This window comes from Thunnus maccoyii, chromosome 23, assembly GCF_910596095.1.
Source record: "Thunnus maccoyii chromosome 23, fThuMac1.1, whole genome shotgun sequence".
NCBI classification, from domain to species: Eukaryota; Metazoa; Chordata; class Actinopteri; order Scombriformes; family Scombridae; genus Thunnus; species Thunnus maccoyii.
In genome coordinates this window covers 19,749,696-19,765,094 of record NC_056555.1, presented here as the reverse complement: position 1 = coordinate 19,765,094, position 15,399 = coordinate 19,749,696, and the positions used below count along the sequence as shown (strand labels likewise).

Below are 15,399 nucleotides of genomic sequence, written 5' to 3'. Positions count from 1 at the left end.
CTGTGGACTCTTTTACAAAGCAGCTAAAAACCCATCTGTTCAGACTGGCATTTGGGTAGTAGGTGGTATTTTATGTTTTAATTTGTCTCTTATGTCTGTTCTCCTTGTATATTTTAACCGGTGTCTTTGTTTTTATTTATTTTGATTTGATTTCTTTGACTGCAAAGCACTTTGTGACTCAAAATAACCAAAAATAAGTGTTGCAAAAGTAATATGATCTATTTAAGTTTAAATGTAATATCTAACTCTGACCCTGAATACTGTAAATACTGTAACTGAATACTGTTACACATAAAAAATATCACCAAGTGATCGAATATTCTTTCTAAAACTAGACAGAATATCATTAGTGGAGTTTTCTCTACATCAGTGCAGCACACTGCACAGCTCTTGTGTGTTTGTTAAAATAATTTACGCCTATTTTATGTATGAATTCCTTATGGTGCTCACAGGAAGGTTTGATCTTTACAACAGAGCTTACATCATGTAGTCTGTCTGATCTGTCATGTATAATGGATGAGATATTCAGAAATAAAAAAAAAAAGTCCCAAAAGGAAACACATCAAGAATTTTTTTTTTAATAGAAAAACAAAGATTTATTTTCTCATTTGAAAAAAAAAAAAATGTTATGGAAAACCCATAACCAGAAACTAATGCACATATAAGAGACAGATATTTGAAAATATACATTATGGACTTACAAATACAGCTTTGGATGAAGGGTGCATGTCACTCTGGAAGAGCAGACAGACATAGTGTTCGGGCCGGTTTGGGAAAAACAAAGACGAATGTGGTAAGAAAACAAAAAGGAAAAAGTCATCTCAGCGTTTCTTAGAAAGGCTTAAGCGCCTTAAAACTCCCTATTTGGCTTTTCTGAAGGGACACAAACAGAGTACAGAGTCACACAGTAGAAGGATTAAGCTGCATTGAAAAGGCATCAGTCCCATTTCATCCTCCTCATCACAGTGAAACAGGGCGAGGGAACGTGGAGCTACATTGTTCACTTCCCTCTGTGTCCAAATTTACGATGCTGCAATCACGTCACATGTGGAAAAAACGTCGCTATGAATTTTCTAAGATGTTCCCGCTGCAATTTTTCCATCTTACTGACACATCAGTATTTTAGAGAAACGGCTGACTTGCTAATTTCAAGTAAAATAATCATCCTAGGAGTCATTACAATTCATACATTTTAAAAGGTGATCGCAGGGCAGGACTTCCTGTGCTAGTTTTAGACACCGTCATCTAAAATGAGTCACTTCCCAGCTGTGCAAGAGTCAAGTGTGAAAAGGCTGAAAGGAATTATTATGAGCAATTAAAAAGGTACAGCAGTAATCACTCATGGGTCTCTCTGCAGCTCAAAACAAGTCTCAACAGGTGGGTGTCCTTTCAAGTCTGGACTTTGAACCGTCAGAACGTTGTTGCCGTTGTTCCCGACGGACGTGAACGCAGCACAACATTAAAGGCTTCACACACATTTCTTCTGTTCACCTTGTAAATAAAAAAAAGGCAATTCAATAAAATCAGGATCTTAAAGTCAAGCAAGCTTTTTGTTTCTAATCGTCAAGGAGGAATCACAGATAGGCTGTCGGTGCTGCTTACAAGTATCAGGTCGGCCTCTGTTACAGCTTACAAAGCAAGCTAGTCGATGCTAAAGCTGCCGTCTTTGGAACTGAGGAAAGATCGTCGACTCTCGGAACAGTTTTTACTTCTCAAATCTCTTTGAGAAGTAAAAATTACCGAAAAACATGAAACATATTTTACATGACGAAAACCTCAAAGCATCAAATGAACACAACAGGAGCTTTCCTATAAAGGAATAGTTTTTTGAGAAATACACTTGTAAATGAAAAAGGTGATTAGCTGATTAGCTTAGCTTAGCATAAAGACTGGAAACCGGGAGAAACAACAAAATACAGCTACCAGCACCTGTAAAGCTCACTAATTAATACGTTATGTACAACGTTTATACATATACGTTGTGCCGGGAAGCAGACAGAACCAGGCTAGCTGTTTCTCCTCGCTTAGTCTTCAAGCTAACATAAGCTAACCAGGTAGCGGCTGTAGAGCTGCAACAATTAAACAAGCTGTTTCACAACCGCCAAAAACATCAGAAGAAGAACAAGATTCGAGTATTCAATTGACAGAAAATATTTTGATAATTTTGGAGATAAAAATGCTAAATTTCTCTGTTTCCAGCTTCTTAAATGTAAATATTTTTTGATTTTTTTTAGTCCTTTATGACAGTAAACTGAATATCGTTGGGTTCTGGACTGTTAGTCGGGACAAAACAAGAAGTTTTAGGTTGCATCTTGGGCTTTTTCCAGCTTTATATTTACCATACAAACAGTGGTATCTTCTAATCCAGGGGTCAGCAATTAGATTCAACTATGGCTCAGGATTTTTCACTGGGGGCCTTTTAACCAGTGCAGTGGAAACGCGGGCCTATGTGTTTTATTTCTTTTAATTCATTTAAGAGTAAAATGTATTCTTAAATTACTTAATTGATTTATAGCATTGTATGAAGGATTGTAATATTGTGTTTCCCATTGGTTCAGTAAGTGAGGCGTAACAGAGTTTATTTTACTCATTCAGCTAGTAATGACTCGTATGCAAATACAGTAAATGTTCTGTGTTGATTGAATGTACTGTTGTTGTAGCCACAGAAAAAAAAGGCACCTGCACACAATTTCTGTTAAACTGACACCTATTTGTGTTCACAAAGAACAATTCTGCTTCTCTAAAGCTGTGGAATTAAAACAGTGTTAGAATTCACACATGAAAATGTTATTTCTGGTAGTTTAATTAGACTTAATTTCAGCACTGTGCGCTGTTCCAATAACATGATGCAACCACTGTTTGTGAGGGCAGAATTAGATGTAGCAAGTTGCTATTTATTTTGTTATCTACAGCAGATTTGGGAAGAATTATGTAAAAGCTTTAACATAAACAATGAAAGTCAAAAGTCCAGCTTTCATCGGCGGGCCAATTTTTTTTTTCTGGAGGGCCGGATTTGGCCCACGTGTCACTATTTGCTTACCACTGTTCTAATATAACACACAGCAACAAGGCAAACAAGTGTATTTCCCAAAAATTCACACTATTTCTTCAAGAAACACAGTATAAACACACAAACAGGTGTACAGTACATGACACAAACACACCCATAGTTTAAAACAAACGTGTATGCCAGACTTCAAAACGTCCTTATGAAGGATGGAGACACTGGTGAAGAAAAAAAAAAAACATCACACAAATACAAGAACAGTTCAGACACACAAGTACAAATCAACCTTCAGGTGGATTTGTCTTTGTGTTCGTCACAGCTGGCTGGTGTACGAGGAGGCGTACGGGACTGTAGGCGTGTGCAGGTTCAAGACTGATCGACTGCCAGTGAGGGTTTTGTTTTTTTTAGAGGTGATGCTATAACAAATACACTTCACAGGGCCAGAAATAATCTATTCCAATGCCCCGATAAAAGCCCACCCCTCTATGTTTAGACTTTAGTGTCATTTGTTGGTGAGACCACAATGACATGATTGTGGTTTTTATCTGATCAATTCCAGCTGATTTATCCTTTACGACTGTAGTGATACACTGTTACGGCAGTGCAGTGCCGTACTCGTATTTATGCACCTTCAGCTTTGTAGACAGCATGTTGTAGAGCTTTGTCACATTTCTGTCACGAGATATCAGCTTACAAGTATATCTGTGCGTTATTCGTTTAAATTATTTTGGCGAGGCATTCTGGGAAAGGCTCTCCGCCCGTCTGGGGATCTATGTGGACCCCGTTTAAACATGCAAAGCACAGACCCCGTAAATCAAGTCACCGCTGGAGAACTAGGGCTGGTGTAAGGCTACATGTAAACTCCTCCCTGTTTTCCTGCGTCTCCATGACGACACACCTACTGGAGACCTGGACGCAGGGTTGGCCGATGTTTGCTGGTCCCGTTTTGTACTCCTCAATGTGGGAGGAGCAATCGTTCCAAAGCGCACTGTAAATGTTCCCAGTTCTTCCACAGCAGCGCTAGAACGGACACTCCCACGCAGGTGAGCGCCAGGTGGAGGCGGCTGCGCAGGAGCGGGGCGGTGAACTTGGCCGCCGTGGAAACGCACACCAAAATCACGGTGACGATTGCCAGCATGATGTTGATGCACTTCCCGAGAAGCACCTTGGCATCGGTGTTTTCCAGCTGAACCGTCTGTTGCTGCTGCTGCTGGAGCTCCAGCTTCGATACCCGAGTCTGGCACGACTCCAGGACCTCCTGCACACACACACACACACACACACACACACACACACACAAACACAGTTAAGATCAGAGAAACACTAGAGAGCAATGACTTAGAAGGGAAGGGAAGTCAAACTGCATTAGATATGAATAGACACCAAGCTGTTTATTACTTTATAAATAGCTGTGAGACACTGGAGGCATCTTGGTGGCTCCTGTGTGTGCAATGTAAGCACAAATCAGTCTAACCTGTCTTTATCTAACCCAAAATAATGTGAATTGTATGACAATTTAGAAAGAATGTGATATTTTTTGCAATGACAGTGTGTAATGTGTCGGTTGTGGCTCGTAGATGATGAACCTATCAGCGACTCTGCAGCTCCTCTTGGCTTTATGGGGCTTTACAGCGACTTTCAGCTCATTTTTTATCTGTCCAGCTGCAACTTTACTGTTATGGTTCAGTCTCAGCGCTCTTATAGTGCCATTTTGGGCCGCAGCAGGCAGCTGTTTTCAGAGAAAAAGCTCTAAAAAGCCACTGTACACTACCTGCTCAGCACAAAACGGCAAACAGACACAGTTGGCTGTATACTAGCTGGTGAACATAGTGGAGCATTTAGCAGCTTAAGAGACAGATATTTCTCTCAGGAGTTGGTAGAGAGCGTAAACAGAGTGAATATTGGACTTTTATTCACCGAGTCGACAGAAATATGACTCCAAATGGATGATAATGTTGCTCCGTAACTGCTGGATGTGGAGATAAACAACTGTTTGCTGACAGGTTCAACATAATAACTTAAAATGTGTCAGTGTTGTGTCTCACAACTTGTTTCTGCTGCCCCCAAGTAGCTAGAAATCAGTTAATGTAGGTTGAAGTTTGGCTGCTTTTGAGTAATGAATTAATCATTTGATCAGAAGTGACTGAATATATTGAAAAAATACCCATTAAAACTTGTTTAAAGTTGTTATTTTATGTAACCAAACATCCAAAACGCACAAATATTTAATTTCCAAAGATATAAAACAAATAAAAGCAGTAAATTATCACCTTAAAGAAGCAACAGACAGTGAATATTTGGTATTTTTGTTTGATTCATGACTGTTTTCTGTCAATTGATCAGTTAATCATTTCAGTACTCGAGTCAAGTATCCATATAGTCTAAAATCAAACAGATAAATTCCAGCGCTGTGCATGTGCAGCATCTTGTTCGTTACATAACTGCTTCGTAAAAGGTTAACTGTGTGTCAGTGTGTGTGTGTGTGTTTGTATGCAAAACACACACATTACCTGTATGTCTCTGGCCCTCTCGTACGCCTGATAGGCAACTTTCTCCTCAATGCTGGCCAGTTCCTGCTTCAAATTACTGGTCTCGTGCTGGTGGAGCTCCGTGAGGTCATTTAACTGGTCCTCCAACCTCTCATACCTGACAGACAGAAACACACCCCCCACCACCACACACACACACACACACACACACACACACGCATGCAGAGTGGGTGGAGGCAGAGAGCCAAGGAGAGAGCGGGAGAAACGATGCATAATTGAGTGCGTGTGTGGGCGAGTGACAGTACAGCAGTTTATCTACTACTGCAACTAAGCTGCTGAAACATTTGCCCTTGGTTGACTTAGCAACAGTCTGGGGGTTTGTGCATGTGTAAGCCACGCTATCTATTTTTAGTTTTACAAAAGCTTATAATAATGGCCCAGTTAACTGTCAAAAGCTCTTTAAAGTTCAGCACCAGATGTGTGAAAACAGAAATTTGCCCGGTTAGGAGTGTTGTTACAGCGGAGCAGATTCATTTTGTTTGGGTAGTGAAGCACCTGCAGCGGAAGAGCTAATATTTCTTATCAGCTATATTTATTTGACATGTTAGGTGTTAGAACAAAGTTATCTAGATCAGTGATTCCCAATCGTTTTGGCTTATGACCCTTCAGCACAGATTTTGGATGTAGGATCCTCTGAAGGACTTTTATAGGCTCAAGAGGATGAAAGTATCCGATATTTTTCAAGGAAATAAGCAAATATTTGAGGAAGAAAAAGAAAAATATACATAATTTTGTTGCACAGAAATATATAGTTTTTCTTTCTTATTCCTCTAATCATCTTGAACCCCTTTAGAAATATCTTGGTTAGGATTCACTGCTCTAGATGGCAGAATAGATATTTAAAGCACTCCACCTTTTTTACAACTTAAAAACAATTTACTGGAGATGGAGAGTCTTATTCAGCCTGTGAAAACAGTTAAATGTCATCTCTGTCAAGTCTGACAACCTGATTATCTCGACTTGGGTTTGCAGAATTCACATTTTTAACAGCCTGTGTAACAAACTGGGGCCTAGAGTTGTGAAAGACACAGGCATTTACCAGATGGGGAGTTTTTATGGTGAACTATTGAACTGCATTATGGGAAATGTAGGATCCAGTGTTTTGGTGCTTGAGCCATACAAGGGATTAATAGTCAGGATATCTCTGCTTCTGCTGCATCGATTTTTGAACTTTATTTTTTTAATCTGTCTCTCAAAAGTGCTTAAACACTTTGGAAGTGACATAAAAGAAATGTCTGAAGTACTTTTTAACCTACTGAAACACTGTTGGTGCTTATTTAAATGGTTGATTTATATTTCTTAAAATATATATTTTCATTCTTATTCTGTGGGTTTTGAGATTTGGTTTAAAGAAGACTAATTAAAAAGGCAGAAAAATGCCAAAAATATATATATTTCAATATTCAGTTCAGTTGAGTAAAGACTCTTTTCAGTAATTAGTGTTGGGAGAGAATGTGATGGCACTAATTGACTTTTAATAGGGTTGAGTTGGGGTCAATATAATCACTTATAGCAGACATCTGTGTTCACATGAACTGCTACAATTAATCTAATAGAGGAAAATTGAAGTGAGAAATATGTGAGTGTTTGACCTTCCTATTTGTGAGTTTTAACAGACCATAACTGCGTGTGTGTGTGTGTGTCTTGTATATCTGTCAGCGGTTAAATCAAATAATTTAATTAGAAAAACACATTTTCCGCGGCTGCACTAACCTGTATCTCTCCTCCTGCATCATCTGCGTGAAGTAGCTGTAATCTCGTTTGAACTGCGTATTCAGAGTTTCCATGTCATCCGCCAGCTGTTGCTGGGCCTCCCTGATCTCCCGGACCATCTCCAGCACCTCCCCCAGGCGCCCGTTGGAGTCAGACCTGCCCGGACCTCCCGACCCCGCCCCCGAGCCCCCGGCCGGGTTCCCGTTCGAGTCGGCGGATGCAGACGTCCCGGTGGAGCACTCGTCGTCGCTCTGGTACTTGTTCGTCTTGGCTACTGTGTTGGCGCTACCGCTCAGACCCCTCGCCCCGCCGTCCACCTTCAGCCCGGACTCCGTCTCCATGGAGCTCTTGAGGTGCGCGATGTTGTCGGCGCTGCCGAACTTGTTCCTGATGAGGTTGGCGAACTCCCTCGACTTGTTGAAGAAGAAAGGCGGCGAGAGCGACACGCCGGGACCGATCGTCTTCACTTTGTCCAGCGCCGGGTGTCGTCCGGTGGAGCTGACGTCACGCAGGCTTCCCTCCTTGCTGTGAGTCCCGGACTCTTTGCCGTTATCCTTGTGGCCGTGCTTGCCGTTGGTCTCGCTGTCTTTCATGCGACGGTGGTACTGCTCCAGCTTCCTCTGCAGCCTGGCGATGCTTTGCGCCGACTTCTGGTTCTTCTTCTCAAAGACCTGACGTATTCGCCCTACCTGCTGCTTGTCCGCGTTGTTCACCAGCTTCAGGTACTCGGCCACATTCTGGTCCCGAGCCGTCTGCTCCACCTTGATCTGCTCGGTCACCTGAAGAGAACCAGACCAGAAAAACTGATTTATCATGAAAACAGATGTATAATCATTTAGGGATGCAGCGTTTCAATGCGTTTATTTTATCGAGCTTTGTTAAACATGTAATAAAATATGTTCTGTTCATGCAATTTAAACCTCCTGATAAAAAAGTGTCTTCATTAAAATGCATTTATCGTGAAGCACATGGAGGAAGAGGGGAAGCATCAGCGGTCTGCATGTTAGCTTATTGCTGTAAAATTAACAGTATGATGTTGATTGGTGTTGTTCGGTCGATACCTGATCGGCTTAATAAGGTCATTACTGCCGTTGATACCGATCCGAACATCCACAATATTGACATTGAATAAATTATTCCATTGCAGTTCATCTTTAAGTTGCAGTGTTGGGGTCGATACTTCCTGTTACTTGCTACAAACTTTACTTTTCTGTGTTTTACTTTTTATTACTCATTGGGAGCAGTAATTCATTACATGATGTGTTAATAATCTCTCCATTAGGTTTTGGTTACAGCCCTGAAATAAGAAAAAAAGCTATGAAACTGATGCCCAATGTTCCTGTGGTGGGAATTATTCCACTCTGAGAAACTTTTCTAATTTTTAATGAAAGCTGAGACCACATGGACTGTGATTAAAATGCAGCAGAAGATGGGCTGGAATAAAATTTCTTCTTAAATCAATCAATGAATTTAATATTTTTGATGAATGATAAATGAGCTATCATAACTGAAATTCAAATGGGAAGCAGCTCAATATTAGATGGCAAAATACTGCCGTTATTGCTCTGCAAACTGCGACCCAACCGAGCTACAGAGATACTTAAATTTTCCTTTTTGTCCAGCGTGATGTTTGCTCAGAGGGCCGACGCTTCAGCCGTGTACACACCGCTCTCTCTAAGTCAAACACCAGATATCACGGAGAAGGTGACTAATGTTTCCTCTGACCTTGAGGATCTTCTGCTGCAGGCTGTCGATACCCAGCGCCCCCTTAGTGAAATCCAGGCCCACTCCGTCATCTCCGACGCTGTCCACCACGTCCAGGTTGGACTCTGAGCCTCCGCGGCGGATGGGCACGGGGATGCTGAGGATGTTGACATTGCAGGCGCTGCGCTCCGCCTGATAACACAAAACACACAAAAGGAAGGAAGATAAATGATTTTACTGGAAAAGCAAACCTTCAGATTTCAGTGTTTTATCTCTAGAAGAGCTGATATAACGTTGGGTTGAACGTCAGAAAACATCAGAAACTGTTTAAAACTATTAAAAAAGGAGAAATTATGTTGTGCAAAAATTCCCTGAGTGACATAAATGTTAGCAGCCGTTGTTGAAACAAATATTTGAAAGGTGCAAAATTGTATAAAGCCTCATTCAACAGAGAAAATGAAAGCTCTTCTGAAGTTAACTAACTGCTATTCTTGCAGCAGAGACTAAGGACACAAAAATATGTGATGTATTTTGCAGACAAAAGACACTCAGATGATTCAAAGACCTTCAGATGCTGCAGTCTGAACAGGCTTTCAGGTTTAACTACGTACTAAAAACCTGCTGCACAGACAACGATCCGTCATTGATCGGAGATATCAGGTGTGTTTGTGAGCCTTGAAGAAAAGCTTCTTTCATCGCAACAGTTCACTGCTTTTCTCTGTAAGCACGTCGCTCACCTCGGCAATAAAAGAAAATAAAGGGCGACGCTAACAAAAGAAAAACAAGAGGATCAAAACACTATCGAGTGTGCGGTCTTGAGAGGATTCTGGTGTTTAGACTGGATTGAAAGAGAATGAAAAAAAAAGCAGCTGATGAGATAGTAAATCTGTCTTAAGACTGCAAAATGGTCAGTTAATGGCTCCAAACAAACAGCCCCCCAGTGTCTCTTGTACTGAAAATCCTCTCTCTGTATTGACAAAAGCAGACGATTATATAAGGCAACCTAAAATATTAGTACAGTATGTGGTAACTCTAGTTGCCACGGCAGCAAAGAGCACACAGACAGACCGAGCTCTAACATACACACACACATGAGCAAACTGCTGACATACCCCGAAGGCGAGTTGTTGCTTTTTCTCTTTTTCTTACAGAAAGACAAGCAGAATAATGACACTTTTATTGCCTCCTGCAGCTTGTAGCTGTGTAGCCTGCAGAGTCGACACGACACCGAGCAGCAGTTAGTACCTTAAAACATCTTTTTTTTTTTATTAACTCAAGAGTCATTCATGCAAATACATTGTTGTCAGTTCTCACTACTCCTGAGTACAGACGGCTGATACGTAACACATCCATCAGTTCAACCCGATGGGCAGAAATCCAGCCAGTTCAGAACCAACCTGTGTCGTAAATAATGCTGCTAGAATTAGTCAGTCAACAGAAAATACAACGTTCTGCACTGATGATTGAAGTAAAAACAACTTGCTGTTTGTAGCTTTTGAAAATTCTCTGTTTTATGTCATGATAAACATAAATAATATGTATTTTTCTTACCGCTGGTCAGACTGAAGAAGCGGTTTTCACGGTCTGATAGTTTGTGATGACATCTTTAATAATTTATAGTCTGAAGGATGAGGACATAAACCCTCTAAAGCTCACCCCTGGAAACATTTTGAAAGGTTTCGATTGCCATTTTTACAACAGGGACTTTTTTGAAAATGACGACAATCGAGGCTGTAGAAAGTATTTCTGAGGTCATGAGTCTGAATTCCCCTCTTATAGCAACAACATTTCCTACCAAATGATTTGCTGGCCTTCCAAAAACAAAGAAACAAATGAAAAACTAAAATATTTGTCACGTTTTGTTTTTGTAATTTCGGTAAATTCAGTTATATTTTCTGTACATTTTATCTCCCTACATGCTGTTTTAAGATTCCTTTTATATGAATTTAGGTATTTATTTTTGTGTACCTAAAACTTCAAAAAAAGAAAAATAAATAAAGATATTGTGTCTCAGATCGTTAAAATTTCCGATCACACCCTCTGACATGACCTTTGTGTCCTCAGCAGCAGCTTTTTACTTGAACTCACTGATCAAAAACAAGTCAATCAATACAAATTAATTCTCATATCAATCTAACTTTTCATAGTACAAACAGTCTGTGAAACTTCTACATAGTTAGCGTCTCTTGCCTGGAAAAATAATTGGAGTTAATATATTATTTGATCGTTAAAACTGATGAAGTTAATAATTGTTTGTTAATAACAGCCTGAGTTATTAGAATATATCATGATCCATACATGATTACGCTGCGAGACCGCGGCTGTGAACGACATACATCATCTTCCTACTGCGGCAGCATAAACTAAACCTCCTGCTTTAGACTCTCAATCACTAAAACACACACACACACACACACACACACACACACAAAACCGATTTCTCTGCCTCTCACGGCTGTAAATCAGCTGGGATTCAAGTGTGCAAACACGCTGCTGTCGGCGCCTCGCGCTCGTCAGTCCAAACACGTATCGGACATCCAGTGGAAAAGTGGGTCTGAGGGTGAAAGCGGGAAATTATTAACATGTGAACACACATCAATTTGTAATGTTTGAAGCAAGCTGCTGTCCAGCAAGCTGTCAGTAGCATTTATGTTATCGGTTATCACTTTATAGTCTTTACTGCAGAGATGCATGGATGTGTTTAAGCACGTATGTATGAGAAGGTACATGTTAACTTTATTTTTTTAAGCTGTGTGGATGTATATACATATATATATGTGTCTGGGCTTGTACTGTATATTCATTTGCATTTATTATAGTGACTTAGAGTGATGTTAAATGTGGTTTTTGTGGGTCTTTTATTGTTTTTTATAGTCATTTTATTGTTACACTTTACTAACTGGTCTTTATAACTATAGTGTCTTGTTTTATTACTTTTATTCGCTGCTGTGTTGCTGATTCTACATTTCTTCATGTAAATAATAATAAAAATGTGATCACAAAAAACTAAACGAAACATGTGAACACAGAGAGAGGCACCATATGTCTCAGAGGTCACACGTGTCTGGTCACTACTCGTCCTGTGACCCTGATCTGCACTCAGGCCATTAAGATTATTATACAGATGGATGGACATACAACCAAAACACACACACACACACACACACACTCACACACCGGGGTCAGGCATTAAGCGTTTTCCAAAGCGTTTGTCCGCTGAGGGATATTCACTCGTCTGAAACTAGGTGATTCAACAACTTGTCTCTTTAAGAAATAAAAAATGTATGAATGAATGGTTGTGAATGCAGAATGTGACACATTTTCTCTGAACCTTAAAACTACTGCAGAAATGCTCTAAATTTGATTTTTCACAGCAGCACAATATGCAAAGTGAAAAACCCAACAAAAAATTTTTACATAACATCTGCAGCATCCGGGGTTCAAGTCCGGCCTGGAACCTTTGACGTGTATCAAAACCATATATTTATTTATATAAATATACACAAAAACACCAAACTTTGCATTATCTACTGCCTTTCGGTTCTGTTTCTTTCACAAGACGCTGATCTTCTCACTCCCAAAAACAACCACACAGTTACATGAATATTTTAGTAGTCGAAGATTAGCCAGTTCATTTAGTAAATATTAAAGTCGTTCATCAAGTAAAAACTGAATTATCTGTTGTTGTTTCAGCTTCTCAAATGTGAGGATTCGCTGCTTCTCTCTGTTTTATATTATTGTAAATTAAATATCTTTGAGTTTAGACTCTGGGAACTTGTGATGGTCATTTTTACACATTAATTTATTAATTGATTCGTCTGAAAAATGAACATAAAGCACAGTTGTGTTGGTTTTACAGGTCAGCTCATCATCAAAATAGATTTAATTCGTTCTGAAGGGGAGACGAATATCTGTATCAGTTTTATAGCAATCCATCCAACAGTTGCCTTGACATTTCACTCAAAACCACTTATGTAAACCTAATGGTGGCGCGAGAGGAAAAGTCAGAGGATCACTAAAGCCATCAGGACGCATCGTTATGGTAACCACGAATGTCTGTGCAAAATTATGTGTCAATCCGTCCAGTAGACGCTGAGATATTTCACTGGATAAGTGAAGATTTTAACCTGCTGGTGACGTTAGAGGGAAACTCGGGGAATCATTAAAGTCAGCAGAATTCATCGTTGTGGCGCCGCGTATATCTGCACCAAATCTCATAACAATCAATCTGATAGTTGTTGGATTATTTTAATCTAGACAAAAGTGGCGACGCACTGACTGACCTCGCTAACCCTGGAGCCACGCTGCTAGCACGGCTAAAAATAATTAATAGATTAACTTATCCTAAAATAATCATTAACCCTTATCTGTTCCAAATTCAGTAAAAAACCCAACGTGTAAAGCGTACGAGATGAGGCAGATATTATGTGTCTCTGCTGTGCGTCGGTGTGTGATTTGCATTGGCTTCCTATATTCAAAAATCTAAGATTAGATACTGGAGACGTAGCTTGTAGTGTTGACTCTGTGTGTGTGTGTGTGTATTGTATCTGAAAAGGAGAAAGAGAGGAAGTGGGCCAGTGAGTGCTACTCAGACTCCCACTGAGTAAAGCCGGCTCATGGGAGAGTCTCATTGATGGGAGCTGCGAGTAGGGGACCTTGCCACTGGGAGAGGGAGGCCTGGCACCGCCACACAGGAAACCGCCGAGGGGAAACCTTTCTTTTGTCGTTCCCAGCAGAGTCAGGAGCTATTTTATTCCTGCCTCTAATCCATCAATTTATTTTCCGCTAACATGAGCCAGAGGTAGAAACGAGTCATGAGAGACAAGGAACCAGTAAAGCTGTCGTCTCTCACAAACGAAGCAATCCGAGGCCTTCGACAAATCAATGTAATTTTCAAAAAACGCCAATACGCAGAGGTGAGACACGACACTCGGTCAAAAACCAATCAGCAGCTGTCTGCCCGGAGACGAATGTACAAACAGGTTCACAACACTAATACATCAAGCCAAGGCTGTTTACTGAGAATGTAGAACTCCCTCTGAACGCTACTTAAGATAAGTACTTAAAAAAAAAAAGTCATTAGTCAGTGTCAACAGTCTCACAGTTAGCTTGGCCATACATATTAATGTGCTGATAAGACGTCATACTCAACATGCATGTGTGAGTAGATAACATGTGGTAACCTATGTTGTCTCTAAGGCGTGATAACAGACCTCTAAAGGCAGTTTTATAGTGAATATCTTTGGGTTTTGGTCGTCACCTTTAACAGACCAAACACTGACTCACTTAATCAAGAAAAAGATAATTAAAATCTTTGTTTTTCTCCAGTTATATCTCTCAGATTCTCATTAGTATCAAGAGAAGAATGAATCTAAAGAAAAATGTGTGAAAGCTAAAGCAATTACAGATTTTTATTGGTCTTCTCTCTTATAAAGCAAACAGATTTAAAATAACAGAGATAATATACAACATTAGTCATCATCTATGAGTCGGCTCTAACACAGCATGGTGCCACACACACACACACACACACACACACACACATACACACACACACACACACAGCGAGTCTGAACCAGTGCACCAGATTAACACCAGCTGATTTAAACTGGTCTGTGTTTAAGTGTTGAGGGGGGGAAGTAATGGGATTGGGAGAATCCAGATCAAGAGATTTAGTGGTGGAGAAGTTTAAAACCAGGCTTTTTAAGCCAATCACAGGAGGGTACGCAAACCAGAATAACATAACATAATAAAGACATAATGTTATCATATAACTGCCTCATAGATGGATAAATGTGGAGGATCTGCATGAGCAAAACATTGGAGAATGTATTGCCGTGGTATAAAATAAAACTGCAAACAGTTAAATAATTTTTCTAATTTAGTGCTCTTTAGCTGCAAAGTAACCATAGCAACAATACTGGTGCTTTATGTGATGTTAATGGTGGAAATATTAAATTAACCGAACATATTTTAGCCAAAAGAATTTTTAAACAGACTAGGAGTCGACTTTGTGAGGCACAGCGATACTCTGATCTAAATGCTAACATTAGCATGCTAACATGCTCACATATGTAGCACTTTTACAAAAAGAGTTGCGAGCAAAAAATCAACAAAGTAAAGAGTAAAAATGTTAAAATAAGTAGATTACAAGAAATATTTAACAGTACAACACAGACTGAAACAGTAAAAGAATGAAGGATATAAAAAATTAGACAACAAGAAGATAAAAACAATAGTAAAGGTTTTTAAAAAAGGCAATCTGATAAAAATGAGTTTTAAAAAAGTGATTTAAAAGATGCTACTGAGTCGGCTAACCTGAGATACTCAGGCCTGACATTTCATAGTTGAGGACTAAAAAGGCTCGGTCACCTCGGGTAACAAAACGAGTGGTTGGAACAACCAGGAGACCCCTGTCTGAGGACC

At 39.9% G+C, this 15,399-nt stretch overlaps 1 protein-coding gene across 1 annotated transcript in view; it reads right to left on the bottom strand.

Annotated features, from left to right (window-relative positions):
• Positions 1–2,243: 2,243 nt before the first annotated feature.
• tmcc3 (transmembrane and coiled-coil domain family 3) overlaps positions 2,244–15,399 on the bottom strand; it is a 31,827-nt gene continuing 18,671 nt past the window's right edge. The window contains exons 2-5 of the mRNA XM_042403881.1: positions 8,995–9,165; positions 7,270–8,048; positions 5,518–5,653; positions 2,244–4,265 (exon numbers count right to left, since the gene is read on the bottom strand). Coding sequence (XP_042259815.1) covers positions 3,963–4,265; positions 5,518–5,653; positions 7,270–8,048; positions 8,995–9,165 — 1,389 coding nt within the window. The 3' untranslated portion in view covers positions 2,244–3,962. The remainder of the gene's footprint in view (positions 4,266–5,517; positions 5,654–7,269; positions 8,049–8,994; positions 9,166–15,399) is intronic.